We start from the raw sequence: 26,987 nt of genomic DNA on the forward strand, positions 1-26,987 counted from the left end.
CAGATTGGCATGCAGTCATGGGACCCAGAGATTAAAAGACTTCTCCATGATAGGTCATTAGCCATTCCACTTGCTGCACCGTAGCTCATTTTCCCATTCCTAATTGATCACTCCATTGATCAGACATTACGGAGATGGCTTAGTAACCTGAGCCTTAGCTTTGAAACGCAGTAGACACTGCAATTACCTGAAAGTCTTCAAGGGTGCCTGCAATTTTCAGACAGTCAGAGGCTCAGCTAATCAAAGATTCTGGCTAATGGAAAGGAGGGAGAAGAGCTGTTTCAGCTGGGTTCCCTAAGGCCAGGACTTTCAAGAGAGACGTGGAGAGAGAGGAGAAATGTGCCTGTAAAATTTTCTGTCCAAAAATCTTGTGGGGTACCAGCGCATGCTGAGAGGAGATACAGAAGCCCCTGTGCTGAAGATGGGTAGGCATAACTGGCACCTGCTGACAGGCGCAACAAAAACACTTGCTGAACCATCCCCAGCAGCTGGGGTTGTTGCACCCAGGAGTTTGAAATGCTTCACAATGTCTGTTCTGTTAAGACAAATATGACATTAAAATGTCATGTCTCTACTATTTTCTTTGGCATTGCAGATCCTGCCAAATAATGTTTTTCCTCTGCATTTGCTAATTATTGACCTACTGTCAGTTAATATGCATCATGCTCCAGGTGTGCATATTGTGGTATGGGTCATCTGCTCTGAAGACTGGTTTTCAGTGGTGTGCACATTGTGGTACAGACGATAAGATATTTCCCTTTGAAGGCAGTTTATAAATCTTACTGGGCTTCTTCATGATGAAAGGCACTATAGATACATATGAGATCAAAGCTGTGTAAAGATCAGTGGTATTTGTTTGCATGAGGTTTCTCTTTCTGTTCCTTCTGAGGATTTTGAGCTTCAAAGTTTTAGCTTTAAAGAAACTCAAAACCCAAAAGAGAACCCTAGCAAAACCCACCATGTTATAGCTGGTTTGAGGTCAGGCCAGCCAAGGGCCACAGGATTCCAACATGGACTCAAAAAGCTCTTCCCCAGTATTCTCTATCTGGTAGCAAAAGCTGGCAACCAGAAAATTGTAGGTCTTTCTTAATGACAGTAGAGTTCAGAGCAGTAAGTTTTGGAGGGAAAGAATGCTGCTTAACAACCAAGAGGGAAAAACAAGCTTAGCTCAAAACAGGTGTTTCTATTTTGTCTTGTCAGCCTGCTAGCAAAGTTATTAACATTTGTGACTATACAGTAGCAATTGGCCTAAAAATTCAGACGAATTTATTATACAATTTGTGGTATAGTATATAAGGTGCACTTTATTTTTCACTTGAATGTTTTAACACTGAGAATTTTGAAATACGCTTCTGCAGACAGCTATAGGGAGTGGGAATGGAAATCCAGTACATTAACTGAAAATCACTGTCTGCAAAGCATTGTTTTTGACTGCTACGCACTTTGATATCAGATTAGTGCTTGGCATCAAGTAAGTCATCCCTGATATGTGAGCTGCTGTTTTTCAACAGGATCACTGCAGTAAATTTTCTTTAATTCATAATGTGCTCTAATAAATGACATAAAAATAAACTTGTGACCCATAAGAACAGATTTTTATAACAGAGCCACACTCTGGTCTCACAAGACATAGGAACGCATTACAAATACAAATACATAATGTAGTAAGGCAATTTTTTTAAAAAAAAGCAGATAACCCTGTCTGCCCAGTCTGAAAATCCTTCTCCTCTAAAGGGCTGCAAAAAAAGTACTTGTCAGTATTGTCTGTTTATCTATTATCAATAAAGCTCTTACTGTCAGCATCTAAAATCCACACATCTAAAACCACTTGTCTTTTTTTTCTTCAATCCTTTTAAAGAAAAATAAAGGACCTAAATGAAAGGAGAAGTAATAAAGAACTGGTATAGATCTACATATGTCTCTGTAGAAGAACAGAGTACGAAAGCAATGAAGCAGACCCAGAGATATGACTGAATCCCAGGCTTTCTGCAAATCATCTCCACAGTACTCTTGAGATAAGTCGTACCAAATAATAAATAAGTTGCGTAGCCAAGCAGAGTAGAGAACAATAACCTGTCCAGTACATTTTATCAATTTTAAGTCATAGTCCAAGAGCCAAGGGGAAGGATAGGAATCAGAAATAGAGTTTAATCAGTTGCTATTGCTTGCAAGAACTCCAGAGGCCTTACAGAAAAGACGAATGCAAATCAAGTCCAGTAGTGCACGATAAAAGTAAGTTCAGTCTTCTGCTGAAAATGTTTCTTCTAGGGAAGAAGACAGAAAATGTTTCTGTACTGGAAAAATCCAACCAACCATGAAAGTAAATGTTCCCATTCTGAGTTGGTTTTTGGGTTTTTTTTTTTTGTAAGGGAGGGCAAAGCAGAAAGTATTAAATTTGAAATAGGTCTTCATGTCCCAGGAGGCCATCCTGGGGCATATCTGACACAGGAGGCATCCGTCTCCACTGTCAAAACTCTTCCCCCTTTATGTTAGATATTTCTTGAACTTTACCCTTTCCTATCCTAAGCGAGTAACTTGACCACAAAATTGTCAGTGAGCTCCTCAGTTCTTCCTCTTTCTCTCCAATCTAATAACTATTGTGTTATTAGTAGTGTTATTTACATTCAATGAAACACCTTCAGCAGGAGCTAATGAGGCAGACACCGTCCCTGCACGTTCCTAAACCATCCATATGGCAGTAGAGCTTTGGTCTGGGAAACGTTCCTGTGGCTGAGTGGGCTGTGCTGCAGAGCAATCGGCACTGACTGCTCAAACTCTTGGGAGGGAGGGAGGGAGGGAGGGAGGGAGGGAGGGAGGGAGGGAGGGAGGGAGGGAGGGAGGGAGGGAGGGAGGGAGGGAGGGAGGGAGGGAGGGAGGGAGGGAGGGAGGGAGGGAGGGAGGGAGGGAGGGAGGGAGGGACAGCCGGCAGACACAGGGCAAGAACTGCACCCATACCCAAATTGATCATTGTCAGCTACCTCCTCACTGCTCTGCTGATGATCAGAGAAACACCTCAGATTGGGAGGAGAGCAGGATCGACAATTGTCAGGCTGATGAATAACTGAACCGATTCTCTTGATGATCCAATTAATAGCAAAAAGTCTTTCATAGAAACACTTGTCCAATTAAATAAAATTGATGATTTGGGGACATGGAGGATTAAAAATTTCTTAAACTATCTGCATGACAGACTACAAAATCTGATTTGATCCCTTCCAGAACCTCAGGATTAGCCCCCAAATATGCCTGAATAAAGTCTCTGCAAATAGCTTTATTTAAACGTAAAAGGAAAAATAACTTGTCTTGTTCACTCCATTCCAAGTTTCTAGTGCTCATCACCCATGAAATGGATTGCTAAGGTGAGATGATGTCTTTTTTGTGCCTTCCAAATTCTGTGAAGAATGTCTTCCTGGTTAATAGGTTGATTTAAACTGTATATGTTCCAGAACATAAATATGATTATTTGTCATATTGCCCAAGATAATGACAGTAAAGAAGACAAGGCTGAAATTCTTTATGATTCCTCTCTCCCACAGCCAGCAACATTCAGCACACAATACACAGATGGCATGCCACATAAAGGATCACATTAGCTGTTAAACATTTTTTCTTCCCATTAACTAATTTAACAATATGTCCACACTATGAAAGAAATAGAAAAATTACAGAAAACTTCTGTCATCTTAATCCCAATTGCTAAAACAGGCCATTTGCCCAGATGGGATTGTTTTCTGGCCTATCAGGTTTGAAACATCTAGAAATTCTGCAACCAGCAGCCCAGATTCTCACAGTGTTGATTCAGCTCCTCATCCTTAATTGCATTTCAGGCATGTAACTCTCTGGAGAGTTTTGACTGACAGCCTAAATATTGAAGGCTACTCCGTTCTGCGTGCATGTTAGGTGACCTGAATTTTCTAAAACAATGAGCTCTTAGGAGCCTGGTTGAAGTCAGAAGATGCTGTAGGTGACAAAAATCACAGCAAAAGCCCTTGAGACTTTTTGCCAGGGTGGGCAGTGGACCAATTTAAGCAAACATTCCCAGTTTGTTTTAATTTGCCACCTTCTAGAGCAAATACACTGTTAGTGACTTTGGGGCTGGTGGTACTGTGGGGGCTCCCTCTGTAATCATGAGCACGGCAGAGCTGGGCAGGCTGCTGATCTCTTCTCATCACCGTTTGTTTTCCTATTTTTCTTTTTGCTTCCAAGCAACACAGGAGTATGGAGGGAGCTCATGGATTATTAAGCATTAGCCTACAGGCTAATTTTAAGAACATACATGCCCTCTGTCACTCCTATAACTAAATGTGACCAGAAAGTTGAGACAGATCAGCAGAAATGAAACAGAGACCAGCTGAAGAGTAACTTGAAACAATTTGAACTCACTGTGGTTATTTTACATTACCCAATTTGAGTATCAGTGTTGCAAACATCACCTTACCTCAGTGTAACTTTTTGCACTGGAAAAGTTGATGATGAAAACAAACTTCTGTTTTGTTCTTACACACCTTTCAAAGAGAAGGAGAGTGAGCCATTTTAAAATAAAAGAAAGCAATTCTTTCTTTAAAAAAATAATTTTCTTCTTTTCTTTCTTTATAAAAGAAAGGGGGTCGCTGACCCACTAACTTTTTTTGCACCAGTATCTACTTCTAGTATTTAACTTCTAAAAATTGTTGTTGTTTTTTTTAAGATCTATCGTCTGTTGGGCTTTGCTTAATTTTATTTGCTCACTTTCAATAACCACATAAACTATGGTATCTAGCTGCTATTGACATACTAAGTTCTTTTCCCTCTATTTGTTCAATGTTCTGTTGTGGTTTTCAGTAACTCTTGGCCAAATAGTTTCATAGAAAGAAAAAATTACCCATCATAAAACCAGCACAATGTTCACTGAGTGAGGAGAGCTGCACAGTGCTTTAACAAATATCCAAGATCTCCTGTGTTTTTCATGTCAACTGAGACTTGATTTATGCTTGCACTCTTCTACACAAACCCTTATCTAGAGAAAATCTGTTTCCAGCCAAAAGCACAGAATAAATTGGAACACAATGATCTACAAATTCCTGTCTTTTTGAATCATGTTTAATGTACAGCCTTATACCTCAACATGGATTTATTTCATCACTCTGTACTTGCCCTCTAAGTGTGATTCTATTTTAAAGATTTATCTGTGTATTTCACTGTTAGCATTTTTTGAAGAACATCATCTGGTATGTCCTTGTTACTGGGTACCTCCAGATTTAATTAATCTGATCTGTCATAGGGAAATTTATTTTTTATAATACAGTTACACTAATTTCCACTGGCTAAACAGTTCCAGAAGGAACAGTTCTCTTGTGCCAAAACTCATAACCTACCTAACCCCCTGAGCTCTAAAGTGCTAGAAGACCACTCACTTTCCTTCTGAGTTTCTCCTCAACCGTGTCTACTGTGTCTACGTCACTGTGTGATGGGGGTAAGGGGTAAAGGGTAGGACAGCTCTCTCCAAAGGCAGCCAGCAGGCAGGACAGATCTGATGCCTTGTACAATTCCAGGGACAGACATTCACTTCAGCACAGGGCAAGCCAGCCTCTGGCCAGCCTTTCTCCACTGAACATGCAAGGCACTTTGAATGACTGAATTAGGTGAGTTATTTAGTCTAGATAAAGACGACTCAAATCCCACCTTAGAAACTAAGAGTAATCCTAAGGACATCATGTGATTTGCATTTATTTAGTCCACTTCAATATCTGACCAGTTATAATGACACAGCTACTTGTTAAACTTGCTAAGTGAGCACTGATATGCTTAAATGTAGGCAAAACAGGTATCACTACTCACATGAAACTAACAAAAATACAAAAATTGTACCATTTTCACGTGTGTTATTTTATTGTCATGTTTCATAGGAAAACTATGCTTCTCTATTATTCATCTGACATTTAAAGCTTTTTTTTATATTCTTTCCTATGAATATAAAGACTTAAATCACAAAAGACAAGTTTTACAAGAACTTTATTAAATCTGACAACTGACTAACTGGACTTTGTGCAATTGATAAGAAAATCTTCTAATCAAGCAACAGAGGACAGTTCACTGATGGCACTTTTTTTTTATTTCTCCAGTTTTACATATCTTCAGTTCTGCAAATACATTTGAGTAAGACATTACTCTTTCTGGTTTACACCCACACTTCATGAGATTGCTGCAATGTGGAAAATGTCACATTGCTTTTCCTGGTAGAAGAGCCACAGAAATGACTGGAACACACCAAATTAGTCCTGCCCATACACTTTCTCAGCTGAAAACATTTGTGTAAGACTGACTGGGTGTCTTACTATTTTATAACTTTTTCACTTACTATTTCAATTGACATACAAATATAGTAGAGACTTTTATACACACAATCAAATTCATTATTGTGGGATCCAATTTTAAAAAGTTAATACTGAGAAAACAGTGACCTTTGTAGAGATCTCTTCTAATGCTCTGCAGAGGAGCTTGTAGGTCACTACTTGCAATACTGGGTTTTAAACTTACCCTTCAGACATATAAAAATGATTTAGATATTTTCTCTGTTGCAAATTCAAATATGTCCTTTCTTTTTGAAGAGTGCACTATATGCTTTACCCTCAGGCTCAGCAAGAGATCTGTTATGATTGACTTGATGGTTATATTCCTAACAGGACAAGTCACTGAAAGTACTGTTTTCGTTTCCTAGAGAAATTTCATAAAATTCTTCTTGAAATGCAGGATGGGACAGGAGTTTATTTGGATTATATTCATATATTTACTAATCAATAACATCAATCAACTAATCAAGAAGAAACTTAGTGTTTTCTCTAAGTCTTCAAAAAAGTCTTTTTTCCAGCTGAATCCAAGTTATCTTGGAGGGTTCATTTTCTCATGAAAACATCATCAACCATACCAAACATGCTAAAAAGTATAGTACTAATTGGTTTGGTTTGGCTTGAACTCCCTTGCTCCTGGATGTTTACTGGCATTCCCAGGTTCCGTGCACTCAGTCAGTAACTTGCTCAGTCTGAGTCTTCTTTGTTTTCCAGAGGGGACACTTCTGCTACTTCCACTCTTGTTCTCGCTGGAAGAGACACCTTCAAATGGCTCTGAGTCTTTCATTTGGATTTAAGTAAGTTTTCCCATTCAACACTGGATTCACTATTTTTAGGAATTGCTGGAAAGATTGACTGCATCTTACTTCGGAATTCTTTCATCTATAAAAGAGATTTAAAAATAAAATCAGTTAACTGCTACTAAGGAACAAATAAAGTAGCAATATGAACCCCAGGCTTACCCCACAAAACAAGTTGTGTGAGGTGAAGAACAAGTAAAAAGCTTTTAAAATAATAGAAAACTAGGACTTTCTCTCTGATTATGTTGGTTCAAATAACAAAGTGAAAAAAAGCATGAAGGGACCCTCAACAATCACCCCTTCAAATGCACCACACTGGGGTGCCTGATTTGGAGTGCTTCCCTGAATGATCCACTGCTATAATGTGAATTATTATACACACAGACACGCTTAGAATATTTTTGTTTGGAGAAAAATTACCTCCATAGAATGTGCCCCTATTTTGACTGCAGTGCCTTTTTCGATACATGTAATGGATGAAAGGTCCAGTAGTCTGTTCAAGGATTTTAAAACAAGGGCTAAAGAAAAATACTGCTCAGCTCTGACACCTTAGGTTTATCCCACCATATGGATAGAGATGACAAAACAAAGTCTCATTCAAATGTATATAACGGTAGGAAAGAAAACAAGTTTCATAACAATATATGGGACCAAGCTTTTCTGTCACTGCTGTTAAAATGCTGTGGAAGAGGAAGTATATCCATATTATATAGATACAGATATAGATAGATATATGGCATTTGTAATTTATATTTTATCACCAATGTCTGATTCCATAGTCTTGGAAGGCCAGAACCAAACATTAATTTAAATAAAAATCACTTCTATCAGAATATTTAGATTCAGTGAGCTTCTTTCTTCCAGGAGTTTTACATGTATTTTTATATATAATATATTTTTAAAGGATAGGCATGGAAAAACCAGATCAGTGAAAATCCTGTTACACAAACAGCAGGATGTACAGGGGAAGTTTTGGACTGCTATTTTTAGGAAGCTCTATGACAGAATCTATGACATTCACACAGAGAAGACAGGATGTGGTATTCAAGCACTGGATGCAATGACCTCTTGAAGAGCAAATGCTGTTTCAGGCAGAATGTCCCACAGAGAGGTTCCAGTAAATCTAGATATTCCAAACAGCCACACAGGCATCTACTCTCATATGCCTACATTTTGTGTGTTATAGGTCATCAGTATTTATACAAATACCTCTGGGTTGTTTCCTCTTCAAGTCCTTCTGTGTATGAATAATTCTGACAAAGTATTGGTACTTCTTTACAGACATGCTACCGGAATGCAATTATTCAAGTTACAGCTGATACAAAGAATGAAAACATTTACAAAGAAATTACCACTCCTTTAGTTAGACAGTAGCTAATTATGATGGATGAAAGCATTTCAGAACCCCAGTTTCTGTGTAATAATGCCTGAGTACCACTAATCAAATAAAAATATATGCTATATAAAGTAGGAAGAAAATTCAGAGCCAAATTATCCTTCTTGCTTTTTCCTGATTTTGTTCCTAAGTAAAACTAATTTACTCTCTGCTCTATATTTCATTCTGATCAGATAGTTGTTTTGATTAATTATTCCTTCTTGGTTTTTAAAAATCTTGGCCATCACCCACAATTGTTCCTAAACTAACATTTTTGCTTCTCATTTAAAACTGAGAAGCTCTCACAGACAGCTAATGTTTCCAAGAATAATAAACAGCAGTATCAGAGCTGACGTAGAGGAACAGCCCAAATTACATTAAACAATTGCTGCCAATTCAATGCAAGTATTTACAGTAGGAAATGTTTTAGGAGCTTTGGCTTAGCTGTTTTTTCCAATCCTATGTAATTAAGTTATCCCAGCTTGCTGATGGGCGGAAAGTATTCAATTTACTTAACATTTTTTGCTTCCTAAAGAGTAATTCAACTCTTCTACTTTTTCATCTAAGTATTATCTGGGTGTTTGGAACACAGGAATAGTCAAATACTAACCTGATGTAAAATGTTGTAGCTCTGTTGATACAACCAAAGATAAGACATTCAGCACCAGCCAATGATCTGGTGGAACGTGGATTTTCTGACTGTTTCTAAACTCAGACCTAAATTTCTCTTAGCATAAAATTTAAATTATGCACTCATAAGCCCTAGAAGACACCTCTGCTACCCCACTGAAGATGCACAAAACCAAAGGGAAACTAAAAGCAACTGTAAAAAGCCTCCAAAAAGATGATGGGTGGAGTGACTCAGAAATCTGCAGTGATTCCTCACTCTGACAACCACCTCATAATTATTAACATGCCAAACCCTAACTCTTGAATACAAAAAGCAGTCTTGTCTGGGAAATAAAACACTACAACTTGGTTCTAGGAGAACAAAAAAGGTATACATTTTAGAAAGCACTGAAACACTGCTAGCAGCTGAAGATTTAAGAATATTAGATAGATTTCTATCCCCTCCGAACATTAATTTATATTCTGCAGGTAAAAGCAACTAATTTCCTGGAAAAGTAATTTTTCCTTAACATGTGGACCAGATCTGAAATATTCAATGTCCTTCTTCTACTTTTAAGACTCCCTGAGAAATTTCCTCAGCCTTGTCTTCTCACACTTTGATGCTTATTTGTAAAACCACTTTGGAAGTGATGCCAGGCTCTGTTTCATTTGCCACTTCCTCTCTTGCCTTCCCTTTTCCACAAGCCCACTCGGCACAGAAACAGTTTTTCATTGCAGTTCTCAATTTTGACCATGTTTATGTTTTTCCACAGTTTTTCTTCCCTTGTGATTCCTGGACAGCAATCTAGTTCAACAAATCATAATGCCAAGCTGATCACTTCTGTGCATCTTTCTCAGTGCAACACTTCAGGTTGTCAGCTCTTTAAGAAGGACATTATCTGCAGTGACTGGCGTGGGCCTCATTAATACATGACTTCACAGTATGTCTAAAACGAGGCCGATTTCTTCCCGGTACAAATGTCACAGCTACTAACTCTTACTAGAAGTTTTCATTTCTATAGCCCTTAAAAGATACTGCACCTGATTACTTCTCTCCACAACAGTTTTTGAGTTCTCACTAGTAAGACATTAAGCAACTTAATTGGTACCAGTCACGGACTCCTATTTTCCCCCTCTCATCCCAGTCAGAAAGTGCAGTCCAGTGTTTCATTAGGGCTTTGATCTGGACCTCTAAGCTATCTCCCCTTTCTTTCCTGTTCCAGTAATAACATCAGCTTCTGAGTTTTTTCCTTTATTTCCACATTTCTGCTTGGTGCTCTCCCAAATGCACTTCCAATTCCCGATGTCTTCCCTGCACTCTGAATTCCTCTAAAACTCATCTTAAACCATGGAGAAAGCTTTCAAAGAACTACTCTCTGATGTCTCAGAACTGGTGTATACCCACATAAATAACCATGAAAATCACATCCTTAACCTCCTGTCCCTTCTCTCCCACTGAAAATGTATGCCTGCTTACATTCTAATACCCCATTTTAGGCTGTAACTTCTTAATGGACGAACGTAATGATCTTAGAGGTCTTTTCCAGTCTAAATGATTCTTACTCTTTCAGTCAGAGACAAACAGCTCCGTCTTCTGGGCCCTGACTGATCAAACTCTATTTAATATACTTTTATATTTAGGACTAAATTTGGCCTCCAAAGTACCTCACACTGGCCTCTGGATTGTTCTTGTTTACATTTAGTTGACACTGTCATACTATGCCCATTGCAACTTCAAAGTATTCTTGCACTGAAAGTAAAATTTGTCCACTAAACATTTAAGTTAGTCCTCCAATGAACTGGGCTTACCAATGTCCAGTTCTCCTGCAGTGTGGTGAGCTTTCTGTGAAGATAATTAATCAGCTTTATGTTCTATTAATACTTGAGGTGTGAGAATTGGGACCTTTTCTTTACTTGCTTTAACTCATGGGACAAACACACTTCTTGATGAGGGATATGCTGCAATTAGGAATCTTTGTCTTGCCTTGCCTTTCTTTTCAGCAGACATGTAATGCAAGAGGTCTCTTCTCCTCTATCCTTTCTTCCTGGAAATCTCTTCCTTTATTTCCTCCAGATTCCACAATACTCACATCAGTGGTATCAAATCAAAAGGCATTAATTTAATTACAAGAGCTAATGTGTTATGTACTAAGCACTGGAATGTTTTGAATAACTCACTGCAATGGCTTTCTCTTTATTATTGTCAGCCACACTAGCACTGGGGTACTCAGTTCAACTGTGATAATGTCTTCAATTAATAGTGCAGTAAACCAAGCACTAAAAGCTGAATGTATTTTACCTCTTCCTGCTGCCTTCAGTACCATAGGCCACTCTCAACTGCTGCTCCTGAACCTTCCTGTACATGAATGATTTGTAACACATTTCTTAACATTCCAGCATGCTCCATTCCTGCAGGCAACTCTCTGAAGTGAATTTCACTCAAGTGAATTTTATTTTTTTGTCACAGATATTACAGAGTTTTACGCTGCTTTTTCTTACCAAATAAATTACAGTAACTGTTCTACCTCTGTCAGGCTTCCTTCTAAAAGGGTATCATCTACCTTACTGCATTAAATAATCTGTAATAGCTACAGATCACTGTTATTTTCTTATCTTAACCTAATGATCTTGCCTCAGATGGCAAAAATATGGGGACCTAAAAGCATCTTCCATTTAATAATCTCTTTTTAATGTACATCGTTGACAGAATGTCACACAAAAATTGGGATAGCACTATTACTGAGAGCACTTACATGGCCGTTCATATTAAAATGAATGGAAGAGGGGCTAAGAGAGTCTATTTGATTCCTAGAATGAAAGTTTTGCAAAGAAATGTTCTCTTTAATGTCTGACATTCTTAATAGGCCAGCGCAGATTCCAGGAATTATTAGTTTCCTATTTTAGTACTCGTATCAGTAAGAACTGCTTACATTAGCTTCCAAGTGCAATGAGGTTAGATGCCCTGAACTGGAATATCAAGTGGCAGCAGAATGCAGTATGTACATGCCCTCTGTTCTCCACAGGCAACATCCATTTCACAAGGCATGAAGATGAGGCAGGCTGCCCTGGATTTAAAAGCATCAGTGAGGATTGCTCTTGCCACCTTTTCCCAAATCTTAAAATGATTGCTGTTGCCCTTGTTAGCAAATGATTACCACGGGCCACATACAGAAATAGCAAGTTATTTGTAAAAAATGACAAGTGCTGAGCCCTTGCAGGACTGGATAAGCAGAGCAGCCAGCCTGGTGGGTGAAGGAGATTGTTCTTCTCTCAGTATAAAATGGGGCACTCACTGAGGGTCACTCTGTGCCAGCTCTGGAGTAACATGGAAAACAGAGCTCTGGTTCACATTCTTACATCTTGTACATCACTGGCAAAGGCATCATGAACATTTGGATTATGCAGAACTACAAGTCTACAAAAATGGCCCTGAGAGTGTCAATCCTGGCAGTAATGAACCTAATATTTTCGATGTACTCTCATAGTACCCTGTTCAGCACCTATTTGCTGATTACAGCATTTCAGGCTTACACAGAGAAAAGCAGCAGCAGAATTGTGTTGAACCATCTAGAGAAGTCAGGAGCTCATACTGGCCCCCTGTCTCATGGAGGCATACACACATGCCTTATGCAGTGTTGAGCACCCTCTTTGAAATCAGAGGGCTATTTACAGTGCCTAAAATTAAACACTATTTTCCTATAAATTTATCTCTGTAAATCCTGCATAAGTGGGTAAAACATGCTTTTTAGAAGAAAAACAAGGTGAAAACAACCTAAATGAACTTTACAGGGAGAGGGGGAGAGGACAATCACTGCTTAGAATGAAACTGCCAGTTTCCAAACAATTATAAATATGTAATAGCCTCCCACAGCTACTCCATATTCTGTCTTGAATTACTGGTGAACTAGAGAGCTGTCAAGTCACCGGGGTCAGGCTGCCTCTTTTCCAATTATTGGGTCACACGAAGAGATAAAACACATGAGATACTTTACTCATGTTACTTTTCCATGAGTGCAGAAGACATGTTGCTCATTCATAAATGGGAAGAGAGCTGATCTACATCACAAACATGTTTTATTAGCCTCACTTTTGATGAGTTTGGTTACATTTCTGTGCAAATGTGACTTAGATCCCTAAGTGGGAAGAAGCTTCTATTTCAGTGGAAAAGCCAAAAGAAAGTAAAAAAAAAAAAAGATGTGGCTATCTAATTATGTTCAGGTTTTTTTTTTATCCACAGAGACAGTAATTTTGTAAAGTTGATTCTGAAAAAAATAGGAATTTCCTTAGGTTCAGAAATATATGAGTGTTCTTTTCACTTTTATACATTCCCATGTTGGTATTTCTGAAAGAAATGCCAAGGACTTAACTTTTTGTAGTATATGGTATCTTAAATTAAAGGCTTTTGTGCCATGCAGAAAAATGGAGTGTGGATATCACTGAAGAATGTGCCATTTATTTCTGCAGAATCTCACTTTCAAATCTGGGTGCCTGGAAAGGACAACCACATGATTAGTCTATTATGGTTTATTAGTCATTGCCCCTTAGTCACCTCAGGCAATTTGAAAAATTAACCCTGAAATAATTTTAAATTTAAAGCAGCTAAATACCGAAATTTATAAAGCTAGCTGGTTAATGGACCCAAAATCTCAGAATGAGTGCCCCAACCCTATAAACTCCTCTGTGCTGTAATTTGGATTTCTGAATTAAATTCAAAAATATGGATTGTCTACAAGCAGGCAGTTCCTGTAAAGAGCAACCTGATTTATTTTTTTTTCCCCTCTCTATGTCCAGGAATTAATTATATGTATTATCCACAAGTGAGATTCAAGGCAGGAGAAAGGGCCAGCGAAAACCCAGAACTCTTTGGTGAGGCTTCAGCTTCATTGCCTTGGCTGGGGCTGAATTCCATGCAGGAAGCTGTCAGAGCCAGTGTGACACACAGAGGCTAGCAGGGACAGCCAGATGCCCCCAGGCAAGCAGAGCAGCCGGGGTCTTGGCCCACAGTGGGGCATGGCAAGCACGGCCACGCACTACGCTCAACATCCAGGACAATGCTACAGGATTGAGATGTAGCATTGATAACTCACACCCATCAGAGAAGCCTGGATTGAGATTTTACTTGTACATGCACAGTTTACAGTTACATGTGGCCAAGACGTGGATCAACCCACTCATCCACATAGGGTGACACAGAGGTATTTCAGACCACAGGCTTCCCAATGGGTTGGTGGCAGCCAACAGCTGCGAGTCTCTTCCAGGACACAATAGCAAAACTCCTCAAGACAGCTACAGTTGCAGCCCTTCCATTTCTAGAAATACTCCCTTACAGCTGTCCCTATTCATAAAGCAGATGTAGCAGCTTTCCAGCAGGAAAATGATGATCTTAATCCTTGAATAAGCATTCTGCTTCATCAAGTAAACACTGAAGTTCATTTGTTTCATTTTTTTTCATTCTTGAATAAAATACTAGCAGTACGTATGTGTGGAGGCAAGTCTTCTCCAAACCAAACTAATTAGGCAATATAAGCAGCAGAGAAAAATCCAGTATAAACAGGAGGAGGAAGTGCTAACATGTACTAGTACTCCATCTTCTTTCTAAGAGCCTGAGTTTAAACAAGCATTGAGGAAATAAATATTGCATTAAAAAAATGGGCAGATTTGATTTATATGGAAATATGTGATCATGAAATAACAAGGAAAAGGTAAATTTCTATTATGCCAGCAGACATAAGCATGATAAGGAATAGCAATTTCATAAGTAACGTTTTTTGTGAGGATTAAACACAGCAATAATTAAAAACTAATAACAAAATATTTAGGAATTACTCTAGTATTACTCTAATTATTTTAGGAGATATGGTGCTTTTTTAGCAACATTTCCTCATTTATAAAGTAGAGTAAAAATTTCAGCCACTGAAATATGCCTACATCAGGATTTATAAACTTAGTACAATTTACAGATGCCATATTTGAAGACTATGACTCTGTGCTCTCATCTTCTGTTTTAAATTAGTCCATCCTTAAAGCCAATATTCCTTTGTATTTATACTGTGCCTATGACTATACTTTCACAAAATTATAACAAATATCTCTTGACACAAGCAGGGGGATGCTATTTTTATGCTTAAAATGGTGATTCAGAGGTTAGATTTTTTTCTGGAGAAAAGAAGTTCACTTAGGAAATGTTCTTACCACCAAAGCCACAACAAGCATATATTCTCTGCATTGCTTTTAATTGTTTTAGATGTCTGTTTATGGCCATGCAATTGTTTTAGACTCCTAATATTTTAAAGGCTAAGATCAATGAAAAACAGGATATTTCATTAGGAGACACCATAAAAGTGATAAACTAATATTTTATATTAGTCACAAATTGCTAAGCAATTCTTCTAATATTTTTCCAGCTTTCCACAGAACAGCAATCAGAATCTCACAAACCTACCTATGAATCATCCTAGCCCTTTTCCTATGGGACAGAGAATGCTTTTATTTTTGAGGAAATGAAATCTAATTTATTGAGGACATGAAGAACAAGAGGGCTTTTAAAGCATAATTTATCTTGTTTGTTAATTGTTGTACACTTCAGTCTACCAGGGCTGAGGGCATAGTTCTGCTTTTAAAAGAAGGTTCATAATTGCTGGCAGCTTAAAAAAATAGAAAGACAAAAAATAACATCAGACATTAATAGCTATGTGTTAGTATCTGCCAAGTACTCTATAGCTGTGAGTTTAATTTAAAAGAAAGATTTACAACTCCAAAGTTAACTTCTAAAAAATTCTAGAAAACTTACAGAAAACCATCACCTGCTGTAGGTGACCTTGCCTTGTCAGGGGAATTGGACTACATGATCTCCAGTGGTCCGTTCCAACCCTAGTTATTCTGTGATTCTATGACACTAAAATTGTTCCCAGCAATAAGAAAGTGTGGTGGATCATAAGACTAGCAGAATAGGTAAGTAAAATAAAAAAGGTTTAATTGTTGGAAACTGCAATGGAAATACTTGTTTAGTACAAATGTAATAATAGCAGGTTTAAGATCTTTTGCATATTTTAATTTTAAAAAATTTTACTGAGTGAAATGCCATTTATTCTTTAACTGAAAATTTTAAATTTCATTGAACAGCTCATACACAGAGTGTTGAAATAAGATGTTTCAACTACTATTCAACTTTAAAATAAACCTGAAATGATAACCAAACCCAACCTTTTCTACAAAATTTATTTCAATACTTCTGTGTTCTACATCAGCAAACAGCCATCCCACTGCAGCAGGAGTGGCCACCTACATGGTTTGGATGTTGCAAGCTCAAAACCAGTAAGGTAATGCCATAGAAGGTAATACCACGATGTAGAAGTTGTTAAATAGGAAATAAACGTGTTAAAAACAATGGTGCCATTTTATTTCAAACCAGACTTATTTCAAGCTTGTATTTAACATGGCATGTGTCTTTCCACATTGTAAAGTGCCTCAGAGAGGAAGGCTGTAGGTATGTTTGGATGAGTCTCAGATTCAGATCAGGAGTGCTCTTTGGAAGCCAATCTTCCAGTTGCTCGTGCTCCCTAGGCATGAGTCTGTGTACTTACTGAACAGTCTCAAAATGCATGACAAGCAGTTTTTTAGGGTGACACAAATCTGAAGAAGCTTTCTTGCAGTGCACATAACATAGTCCAACATGCCAACAGCCATGGGGCAAGGCTAGTGTCAGTGCTAATTTTGAAAACTCCTGGAATGGTTGTACATATCAGGTCCTCAGCCTGCTCTCTCAACCAGTGCTGCCAGTCAATAACACTTACTAATATAGATCGAGTTTCCATGCTCAGAGGTAATCAAAGGTGCTGCAAATTTAAATATTTTCCCAAGCGATTTCAGGAAGCAAATTTAAAAAGTCTGATTATCACTGACACCTGATTATTTTCTTCAATATAAAAGTATATAAGCACCATCTCCTAGGTTCTAAAAAAAGATTTCTTTTATGCTACTGAGAAATAGAACTTAAACCATTATCAAACGAAGACCTCATTGAACCATCAATTCTTCATTTCAGAATAAAAGTTGAGTGGAATTTAGTAGCGTTTATTACTTATCAGCCTGTCCTCAGCTTACAACAGTGGTAACTGCACTCAGGGAATGTTAACAACCCAACCTGAGACAGTGTAAAATATTTTATATTCCTTACCAAGACATAAAGATCAGTTACTTATTCTCACCCCTGGGTTTTGATGTTGGCATAAAAACAGCAGACTGTAAAGCTATAGGGAACCACCTTTAACAATAAAACCATTTAAGAGCTGGAAGCAGGCATTGTCACAGCACTGTTTAAAGAATTAATAAACCACAAAGATGAAATAAAAATCTAGAATCACCAAATCTGGTGCATCACCTCAGTATCTGGAAGGAATCTTAGCAACTGGCTTCTAGGGCAACCACAGGCTGTCTCAGAAGGTGTGAGGATGAAGCATCCTGAACTGTGGCTTCAGTTTCCTTCCATGACACAAACTGCTGAGCAACCGTGCCACTAACACAGATCAATTACAACTACTCAAGGAACTATCACTCCATTTTGCTCTTGTTTCATCTTTGACTTTGGGAGCGATAACAAGATAATTTAAAACAACCACAAAGCTTAGGGTAATACATACTTTATCAATCACACGCTGTCCCATCAATAATTCACGCTCACAGGAAATATCAGAAGCATTTTGGCAGCGATGGCCAGTGAGGCCGCTCTGCTGGGCTGTGCCTGGGGGCGGCCCGGCTCGGCAGCGCAGCCCGTCTTCCCTAAAGCCCGGCCGGCTGCGGCACACGTCCCGCACTCCCGGGAGCAGGGATGAGCCGGCCCTTTGGCGCGGCCGCTGCAGTTCCGGCCGGCGCCACCGGGCGTCGCTGCGGGGCAGCTCCGAGCCCAGACGCCAAGCGGGACGGGGGCGCAGCAGCGCCCGCCCGGCTCGGTTCTGCCCCGCAGGTGTGCGGGGGAGGCTCGCCACGCTTCCTGCCGGGCCGGGCCGCATTCCCGGCACGTGGCACAAGGATCAGGGCCGCCCAGTGACTCGGACTGCACATCCCACTGCCTTCTCGCCGGGGCGCGGCCGGCGTGGGCAGCGTTCAAGGCACGAAAAGCACCGAGCACACCGAGCACTGCACTCAGTGACCAGCTCTGCTCTCCTGCTCCGGCCCAGCCAGCCCTGCCCCGATGTGCTGCAGGCCGGTCAGGATGAGAACTTCCCCATGGCCTCCCTGGCCACGCCAGTCCCGCGCCAAGATCTGCTGGCTCTGGTATTCCTTTTGGTGGGACTTCTGCCAATCCATCACATCCCATTTTCCACCGTGGCTTTTGGTACTTTAACCTTCAGATGACTCGAGCCATTAAACACTTATATATTAGCCTAATAAGATGCACCTTTCTGACCAGGACCACTCAACAATTCTCTAAAATGCTTGTGGTTTGCTTCTGACACGGGAGTCCTTGCTGTCAGAAGCCCCACGAGACTCAGACACATGCTGGGGCTCGGCCTTTTCAAGCTTTTGTGAGTGCTCCCTGGCAGGCAGCCTCAAGAAAAGCCTCACAGGGAAACCAAGTCAGTGGGTCTAGGCCAGTACTTCTCAAGGAAGTAAAAATTAAGCTTACCAAGAAACAGATAACATAAATTGCAGACTAGGGTCAGACTCTGCTGTCCTTCAGCAGGACCAGACACTCAGAATGAGAAATCAGAACTGGCAGTACAGTGTGAAATGAGTCCTTGTGACTGGTGACCCGACTGCCAGCAAACTGAGTGAATTGTTGTAGCTCAGCATGCAGACAGTATAAACTCCCACTCTTCCTCCCCCTTCCCTGACATTCCACCACAGCTGCACATGGAGGACTCTGTTTAAACAAAATATGTTGTTGCTGCCTCCTATGTCCTACCACACTTTTTTGGCGTTCAGCCTTCCTTTATCTGTTCCTACTGAGAACCAACATCGAAAGCTAAGAAATAAAGGATTGTGTAATGCTGTATTTGGGACTCAAATTGTGAGGTACAGAATACATCACAAGAGTAGATAAGAAATGAGAACTTGAATAAAGGTATTAATGAGAACAGTACTAAGACAAAGTAGGATCACCTTTCTCCTTTATATATGCTTTGCTGAATATGTAAATAATTGCCACATAAAATAAAGGAAGTTATTCATTCCTAGTCCTAAAGAGGATGCAAACAACTCTCCCACACCTACAGCTGCAGGGGACTCTTTTTAAGTCATGGCTCATTACTAGGGGCAAACAAAAATGCTCACATGAACTTAAGTGCTCACATTCAACATTGTGAAATACTGGAACATAATCAATTTACTAAAGATAGCCATAGCTGGTATCCTGGGATATACAAATGCTTCCCAAGCTTCTTTGCCTTGACGTGACATGTCAAGGACCACCATTCTAATGCACAGAATACTCAGTCTTCTGTCCCCTTGCCACTTCCAGAAAGCAAGCTGCTTTCCTTTCAGTTTTTCTTATATTCTCTGTGCCCTGATGCAAAAAAATAGAACTTGGACAAATAAATGTATTGCTCTAAAAATAGGATTCAGGAGGGTAGCATTCAGTTCAACAAGCAAAGAATATAGAAAGTTTGCAGCTCCTGTTTTAGTCTCTAAATTAGAACACTGGCTCTTTTTTGTGGTATCCGAAACATCTGTGCAAATAAACATAAAGTGGGACAAAACTGTTCCTCCCCCTAAACTGTCTCCTCCCACAGCATGCCATTTTTTGCAGATGTAAGAATATCTTTCCTGTTTGCACACATTCTGGTTAGTCATTCTACAGGTGGTGAATGAACGTGTAATTCTTAGGCTGAAGTAGTATAGAGATGCCATCCTAAGATGCATTACCCAAGGAAAAATATGGAGCTAAGGGAATCATAATTGCTACTCACGCTGTGCACGCCCAGAGCCTTCCAGATGGCAAAACTCAGCAATCCAACTCCACACCATGCATAGAGCGAGCCCCACCCTAGGGCTCGTAAGGCCAGTGATGAACCACTCTCTGGTAGTGCAGCTGTGGGAGTAATCCCCTAGAACCAAAGAGAAAAAGATCATGACAAAATGAACAATTGGAAAACAAACAAACAAACAAAACACTAACAAAGTTGGTGATTTAGATTTTTTTTCCTGACCTACCAGTTGCACTTGTGTGGCCACAGAAAATCTTAGGGCTGCCAGCACACCTCAGGAGCCAAGAAAAAGGGGCTGGATGAAGTGCCTTCCTACCAGGAGCAGATTTCACTTGTTGCCAGTGCCACTTGGGGATGACTTTCATGCCCAGAAATACCAGTCAGTTGTTCCATGGGCACAAGAAGCCAACACTCAGTTATCTCACCAGTCAAAATATGAAACTGAATCTAAACCAGTCACAAGCCTTTATGCCAGTGACATCTGAACATAATCACTATGGCATTGATTTTGGTGCTTTCTCATGGGGGGCAGCCAAAGGCTTATAGGTCTTTATCTGCACTTTTGGAACAGCTCATTGGGAACCTGCAAGAACACAGAGCAGCTTTCATCTGGACACTGAAAGAGTGTTGTAGTGACCCAGGGATTAATTTCAGAGGGCTACAACTCTGAAGAAGCTCTGGAAACTATTAAGGAAAATTTTGTAAAAGTAAGCAATGCTGAACCCATTCCCCTGCAGAGTTCACCAAGCAGGAACACTTAAAATGCTGTGTGGTCTCCATGCTTCTCACTTTTGTCAGAAGACACCTACGAGTAGGTGGTTTTTAAGATACTGCTGCATAGAAGTTTGCCATGAGATGTGTCCTGATAACACGAGTACTATGAAAATGCTGTCACTTGGAAAAGCCACCTCAGGCCAAGAATGCAGCCCTGGCTATGATGGGGTCCCAACCATAAGGAAATGTGTTCTCTATCACAACACATAAATGGACACTGCAGCTTCCAGGGACACCATCAATCCATGTGCACCCCACCTCACTGCTAGCCAGCCACTCTCGCCTCACAATGCCCACCGTACTGCACCTATTTGGCACAGTAAAGCTTCAACCTGTGTAACCCACAGCAGCAGTGACACAGACAGAATTCTCTTGCTCATAGTGGCAACTGCCATTCAGAGGATTTTTCTCCCCTCCAAAGGATCACTGTTCAATTGTTCACATGCAAACACAGATTTCAGATGGTAATTGTTAATAAGATTGGTATTTATGATCCTTACACAACTCAACAGTTCTACTTAACCGGGTATCTTGGAAAAAAAAAACAACTAAGTATTGCTCAGGGGTAACATAAATGAGATTACACACATAAAATTACAAAAAAATAGTTTTATTTACAGTCTAAAATACTGAAAAGCAAAATTAACTTTTGGAAGCATCAAAAAAACTTTTCTCCAAAACATGCCAAAGAACTGCTCTTTTTTACTCATCACAAAAAGTGGGGGAAAAAATTCTTTTGTATTCTGGCTTTAAAAAAAGCTTCAAATTTTTAACTTATTTTTAAATGCTTCTCTTTCTTCTTTGATAAAATTAAACATACTTAATGTCTATCACTATAGTCAATCAAATAGCACAAGTAGTTTTCTCCTCTTGGCTTTTTATTTATTGAAATGTTATTAAAATGATCCTCAGACATTCCTCAGCATTGACACTTTCCCTTGTGATTTAGCTATAGGCTCAGCTACCCAAGGACAAACATGGACTTGGAAAGGGCACAAGCAACACGTAACTTGACCCTTATTTATTCCAATTTGGACATCCCAAGTGGAAGCTGTTAAGAGAAACAATGCTCTGTAAGCATACACGCACACAAACAGCAGAGATCTCTAGTCACGCTATAATATCAGGTCCTATTATCTCCTTACCACAGATAATGAACTATTATAACTCTTTTAATAGAGACAGCTTTGAGTATTGAAATGCTGATTACTTTTGACATTTTTCCTGCTTCCATAGTCTAATCATATATAACAACACTGAGAAAAAAATGGTGCCATTTGGAAGATGGGAAATGAATGGACAAAAATATCCTCTACACAGAATCTTTAAATAGGAGTCATTATCTGTAAAAATTGCTGGCAAAAAAACCCCAACTGACTACTTTTTAAATACTTGATTGTCCCAGAAAAATATCGGTAAATGGAAACAACTGATCTGGTTTTACTGGCTGCAATCAAACAGGGCTCAGTCACAGGCTGATTCCTCAGGACACTTAAGTACACAGATAAGGGTTTCTGTAAACAGGACAGTTGGTTAAATGATTATCAGATACACTGTTCAAAACATCGAGAAAGCTGATTAATGAAATGCTAAAAAATTACAAAGAACAATGGTAGCATGGGAGAAAAGGATGACACCAGCAAAAAACATTTTTAAGAGAATTGAGTTTTATTCGGTAACCTGTTATTCTATGTTCAGATTGTTTTCTCATCACTGCTGCTCTGTATTTTTTAAAAAAACATTGTTTAATTTAAAAAATAAGCTTTTAAACAATTTTGAGTCTTTCCAAAAACAGGCCAGAAAAAAACCAGGGCAGAATTAGCTGATTTGTTTTCCAAATATATGCTGCTTTTTTAATTTCATTGGTTGTTGTTGTTTTGTTTTCCTCTGGAAGATATAAACAGGAAGCAGGAGAAGGAAAAAAAATCACACTCTGTTTTTTTATTCAGACACAGGCCTTGATCGTGTAACTTCCCCCTTGTGTGCACAGCGTGTCTAAAAGGAAGCAGTGTCTAAAATAAAGTGCATTCAACTGTTTTGGTTGATTGTATTCAGTCTTTTCACTCTTTTGTGTGACCTAATCCATTGTGAAATTAAACACCTGCATAAATGCTGGTAACACTGGACACTTCTCAAAAGGAAGCTGCTGCACCAGAGCATTTAATTTTAACCAAAAAAACATCAATTAACCAGGATCATATCAATATCAAATATAATCAAACATAATCAAATATATCAAATATAATCAAATCCAATAGCACATGTACTGGTGGCTTCACTGAACAGGAATAAATTGCCAGAAACTGAGGACTGATATAATTAATTCTTTCAACACTGGTGCTGGCTGATGTTGGCTTTAAGTACCTGTCAAACTATGGCCTCAGCGTAACATGGATAAAAAATAATATTTAGGCATTGAATATCTAAAAAAGGTGTATTCTTCTGTAGTTGTTATTATACATGATGTATTATTAAAAGTTACTTCCAGTAACTACCTATAAATTTAGAATGCTAATGCAAAATCTCATTGGTACCTTGGAGAGCTTCTACGGAGAGTTAAGCCATTCTCAAAGTCTAGTCTTTCCTATTTTAAACTGCTCACTGACAAATACCATGACAAAAAGTATCTCTCTACACTCTGGAGTACTGAAGTCAAGGTGCCCATGAAATCACAGATTTTTGCTAGCAAACTTTTTCAATTCCTTTGCACAAATAGCAGCAGATACAGTTTTTAGCAAAGACTGAAATGGTATGTACCACTTGATGACATTTCTAGCATATATGTTCTCTGATGTCAATGCAATGTCACTCTTGATAAATTTCACACTGATAACAGGACAGCTCAGACACCCAGGAATATGGCCAAGCTGGAAAATTGCAGTGCTCAAGAGAAAGGAAGTTAAAAAAAAGAGATGGTATAAAAGGAGACCATTTCCTTATTGTAATGTATTTTCACAGATTGTGAAATAACTTCTCATGAAGTTTTCTGTTTTGTCTATTTCAAAAACAAAACTCATGCTTAGTGTTTCTGTAAAGGCAATGGATGAGTTATGACACAGCAGCCTACAGAGGAAAGTAGGAAAGCAAATGAAGGATCTCATGCTCTTTGACCAGAAAGGGAGATTACAAGTGATCAGAAATGAAGGTTCTGATATAAAGTACAAAGGAAGAATTATTTTCTCTTGATTTGCATTGAATTAACTTGATATCTTCTCAAATCATAATTTTTAATATAAACACAATTGATCAGTTCTTAATTCCTTAAGAACATTTGTAGTACATGTTGCATTTTAAGAGCTTGGTGGAGATGAGATTGATCAACTTTAAGGGCCTATTTCTGACATTTTCAGCAATAACAAAGTATTAGGGAGGAAAAAACATCCCTCAATTAAATGTGCTGTGTTTAAAACTAATACACCAACACAGTATAATTTCTAGCTCTGCTTAGCAGTTCTTTTCTTCAGAATGCACAAGTGGATCCAGTCAGTAATTGCCTGAGTTCAGATTCATTTTGGCCATGAGATCTCACAGCCCCATAGTACTCATTCTCGTCCTTTCCCTTACACAGTGGGATGGGAACGGAGAGCTTTAATTTTGACTGAATGATCCCACTTACATATTTCACAGCTTACAGACCTTCTACCCCTTCCTTATTGCACCTTGCTTTCAGACTCACTGCAGCACTGTGGGACTGCATGGTGAACTGGATCTCCAAAGTGATGCAGGCTCATGTCTAAAGTGTGTTCAAACCACAGAATCAAAAGAGATCAGTAACTGAATTTCAGTATACAGAAGTATGACTCCAGCAAACAGTGTAAGCATTACGTATTTCAGCTAATCTCAAATACTGAAGTATAGCAGGGCCAACTCTGAATTGATTTTTAAATTAATCCTATGCCTGTACCGAATTCAATTAAGTCTAGAGCTCTTATCATCAACTCTGCCAAGTTCCACGTATATCAATATCACCATGTCTCTAAAGCATTCAATGCATTCTTATTTCCTGCATATCACTATTGGAAAACAGCTTAAAGGAACAAACCTTACTGAACCAGTCAGGGTTCTTCTTTTTTGTCATTGCAAGTGTAGTGCCAAAACCTGCTATCATTCCTGCTGTAGCAACAGTACCTAGAAAAATTCCACCTGCCAAGAAAAGTTGAAGAAATAAAAATCAAGACTTTGTTACTTAAGGGGAAGAAAAAAACCAGCCAACTTTTTTAGAAAATAAAACCTGAAAAAGTAAAATCTGTCAGCACATGCTGAAGGGAAAGGCCCAGCTGTCCACATCTTTTATGCTAATTCAGTATGACAAAATAGCAAGACAAAGAACTAGTTCTGTGAAGCAGGGCATTCTGAAAATAATGGCATGTGTAAGCATTTTCAAGCCACACACAAAAATTCAAATCCCAGGATGATTTTTTTGCAGTACATTGAGATTTCCCTCACTGCAGAGCCAGCCTACTAAAATCATCTTCTTTTATAATGATGCCTCACCCTTCCCCAAATGGGAAATTGAATTGGTTTTGTTGCATCACTTGTGATTTCAAATGGTGACCTAGAAATGGTCACCACCAGTTCCTCTGAAGACCATTGCATAAGCAACACTTGTTCTTCAGCTTAATGTTTTAATGGTTTATTTAAAATAAAAATTAAAAAAAAAATTTAAAAGGACTTCTTTTTGTAATTAAAAAAAAAAGAAAATCACACTAGCAAAAGCTATTCCAAGAAAGCAAGCATCCCTTGCTTTTCAGTCCTTTCAATGTTTCCAGAATCACTTGAGATACCTTGATCCTTTCTAGCTCTTGCAGCAAAGGCACATGGAGCCATACCTGCCCACTTTTAAGAAAAAGGCTTGTTACAAAGACTTACTGCACTGTAGAAAAGAACCTGATCCATATTAAAATATAAAAATTTCAAGAGGTTAAATGTTCTTCCTTTGGAGGTATTGATACCTATCCTGTTTTCCCTTTCCTAATACCAGTTAGGTAATTTTAAAGTGGCCTGAGTAGGAAGTAAGCAAGAATACACTTAAGTTAGGTCTCATTTTTAAAAAAGTTATTGATCTAATTACTGCAACGAGAAAATTCCCTGTACTTGTGTCAATGGAAATTTGTAAGGCACCTCCTGTGCCTGGGAGCACAAAGACTCCCCATCCTGGTCAAATTATGCAGTCCACTAAATTTTACATTTCCAGGTGTGGTAACCACCATTTCCCCAGTTTCAGACACAGTAACTGTCGGGGGTACGTCCATGCTCTGGCCGGGCCTGGCCGGGATGTCCCGGCGGGCGGAGCTGGGACGGAGCCGCCTGAGTCTCGGCCTCCGCTCCGCCGGGGGGCGCGGGGCGACCGAGGAGACACCGGGAGCAGCCCGGGGATACGGATAAAAATCACAGTATAACATAAATCTAGAGCCGCATAGCGCCACCAGTCCTTCGGACGCTGCCCTGCAGCTCCGTGTGGCTGCGGAGACTGGCTCTGCCCTGGCCGCGCTTCTCCCGCCTCGGATCCGGCCCGGGACGCGGGCTCCTTCCCTTAAAGAATTCGCTCGGCTGACTGGACCCCGCAGGAGCCGCCTCTTCCCGCGGGCTCCTGCCCCCTCGGGCCCGGCCGCGCAAACGCCCTCAGGGCTGAGCTCCCTCCCGGGATGGAGGCGGCTCCGCTCCGCGCCCGTCCCGCGTCCCGCCCGCTGCCGCGCCGGGCTCGGTGCCCCGGGGTTGGGCGGCTGCAGGTGACCGGCGCCGCCGCTGCCAAGGGCGAGGAAAAAGGCGGCCGGCGCTGCAGGGGTTTCTTCGCCGTCTCCAGAAGCCTCGGCGAGACCCCTCCCAAACATCTCGCCTTCTCTCCACGGGTGGGAGAGAGGGGCAAGACCTGGGGCTACGGCAAAGGGAGCACGGCTGGGGACGATCTCAGGCCTGCCGCTCACGCTGCTGCGCGTCCCTGACCCGGGCAGGAGGGGAGGGGAGGAGACGAAGGCTGTCTGCACCTTTGATTAAGAAGAGCTTGTCCTGGGATGCCGCAGAGCTCCCAGGCCCCCGGGGCAGGGACAGCCCGCGCCCGGGGTCCAGCGGCGCTGCGGCCACAGCTCCCTCATGGGCGGCGGCGCCAGCAGCCGCCCCCATGGCCCAGGCACGGCAGGAGGAGCGGCCGCGGCTGCAACCCGGAAGGAAAGGGAGCAGG

The 26,987-nt window shown here is 40.1% G+C and overlaps 1 protein-coding gene across 1 annotated transcript; it reads right to left on the minus strand.

Annotated features, from left to right (window-relative positions):
• Positions 1-5,974: 5,974 nt before the first annotated feature.
• TMEM242 (transmembrane protein 242) lies at positions 5,975-26,986 on the minus strand. Its single transcript, XM_058836222.1, has 4 exons — positions 26,794-26,986; positions 24,852-24,952; positions 20,018-20,155; positions 5,975-7,208 (listed from the first exon to the last, which is right to left on the minus strand). The coding sequence occupies exons 1-4, from the start codon at positions 26,927-26,929 to the stop codon at positions 7,110-7,112; spliced, it is 474 nt and encodes a 157-aa protein (XP_058692205.1). The 5' UTR covers positions 26,930-26,986; the 3' UTR covers positions 5,975-7,109.
• Position 26,987: the final 1 nt, after the last annotated feature.

This window comes from Poecile atricapillus, chromosome 3, assembly GCF_030490865.1.
Source record: "Poecile atricapillus isolate bPoeAtr1 chromosome 3, bPoeAtr1.hap1, whole genome shotgun sequence".
NCBI classification, from domain to species: domain Eukaryota; kingdom Metazoa; phylum Chordata; class Aves; order Passeriformes; family Paridae; genus Poecile; species Poecile atricapillus.

Excerpts from the sequence above, each read along its gene's own strand:
- TMEM242 (XM_058836222.1), bottom strand. The coding sequence starts at position 26,929 with ATGGGGGCGGCTGCTGGCGCCGCCGCCCATGAGGGAGCTGTGGCCGCA. Across the intron at positions 20,156-24,851 it reads ACCCTGACTGGTTCAGTAAG|GGGATTACTCCCACAGCTGC; the intron begins GTTTGTTCCTTT and ends CTTTGGTTCTAG. Across the intron at positions 7,209-20,017 it reads AGGCTCTGGGCGTGCACAGC|ATGAAAGAATTCCGAAGTAA; the intron begins GTGAGTAGCAAT and ends TCTCTTTTATAG.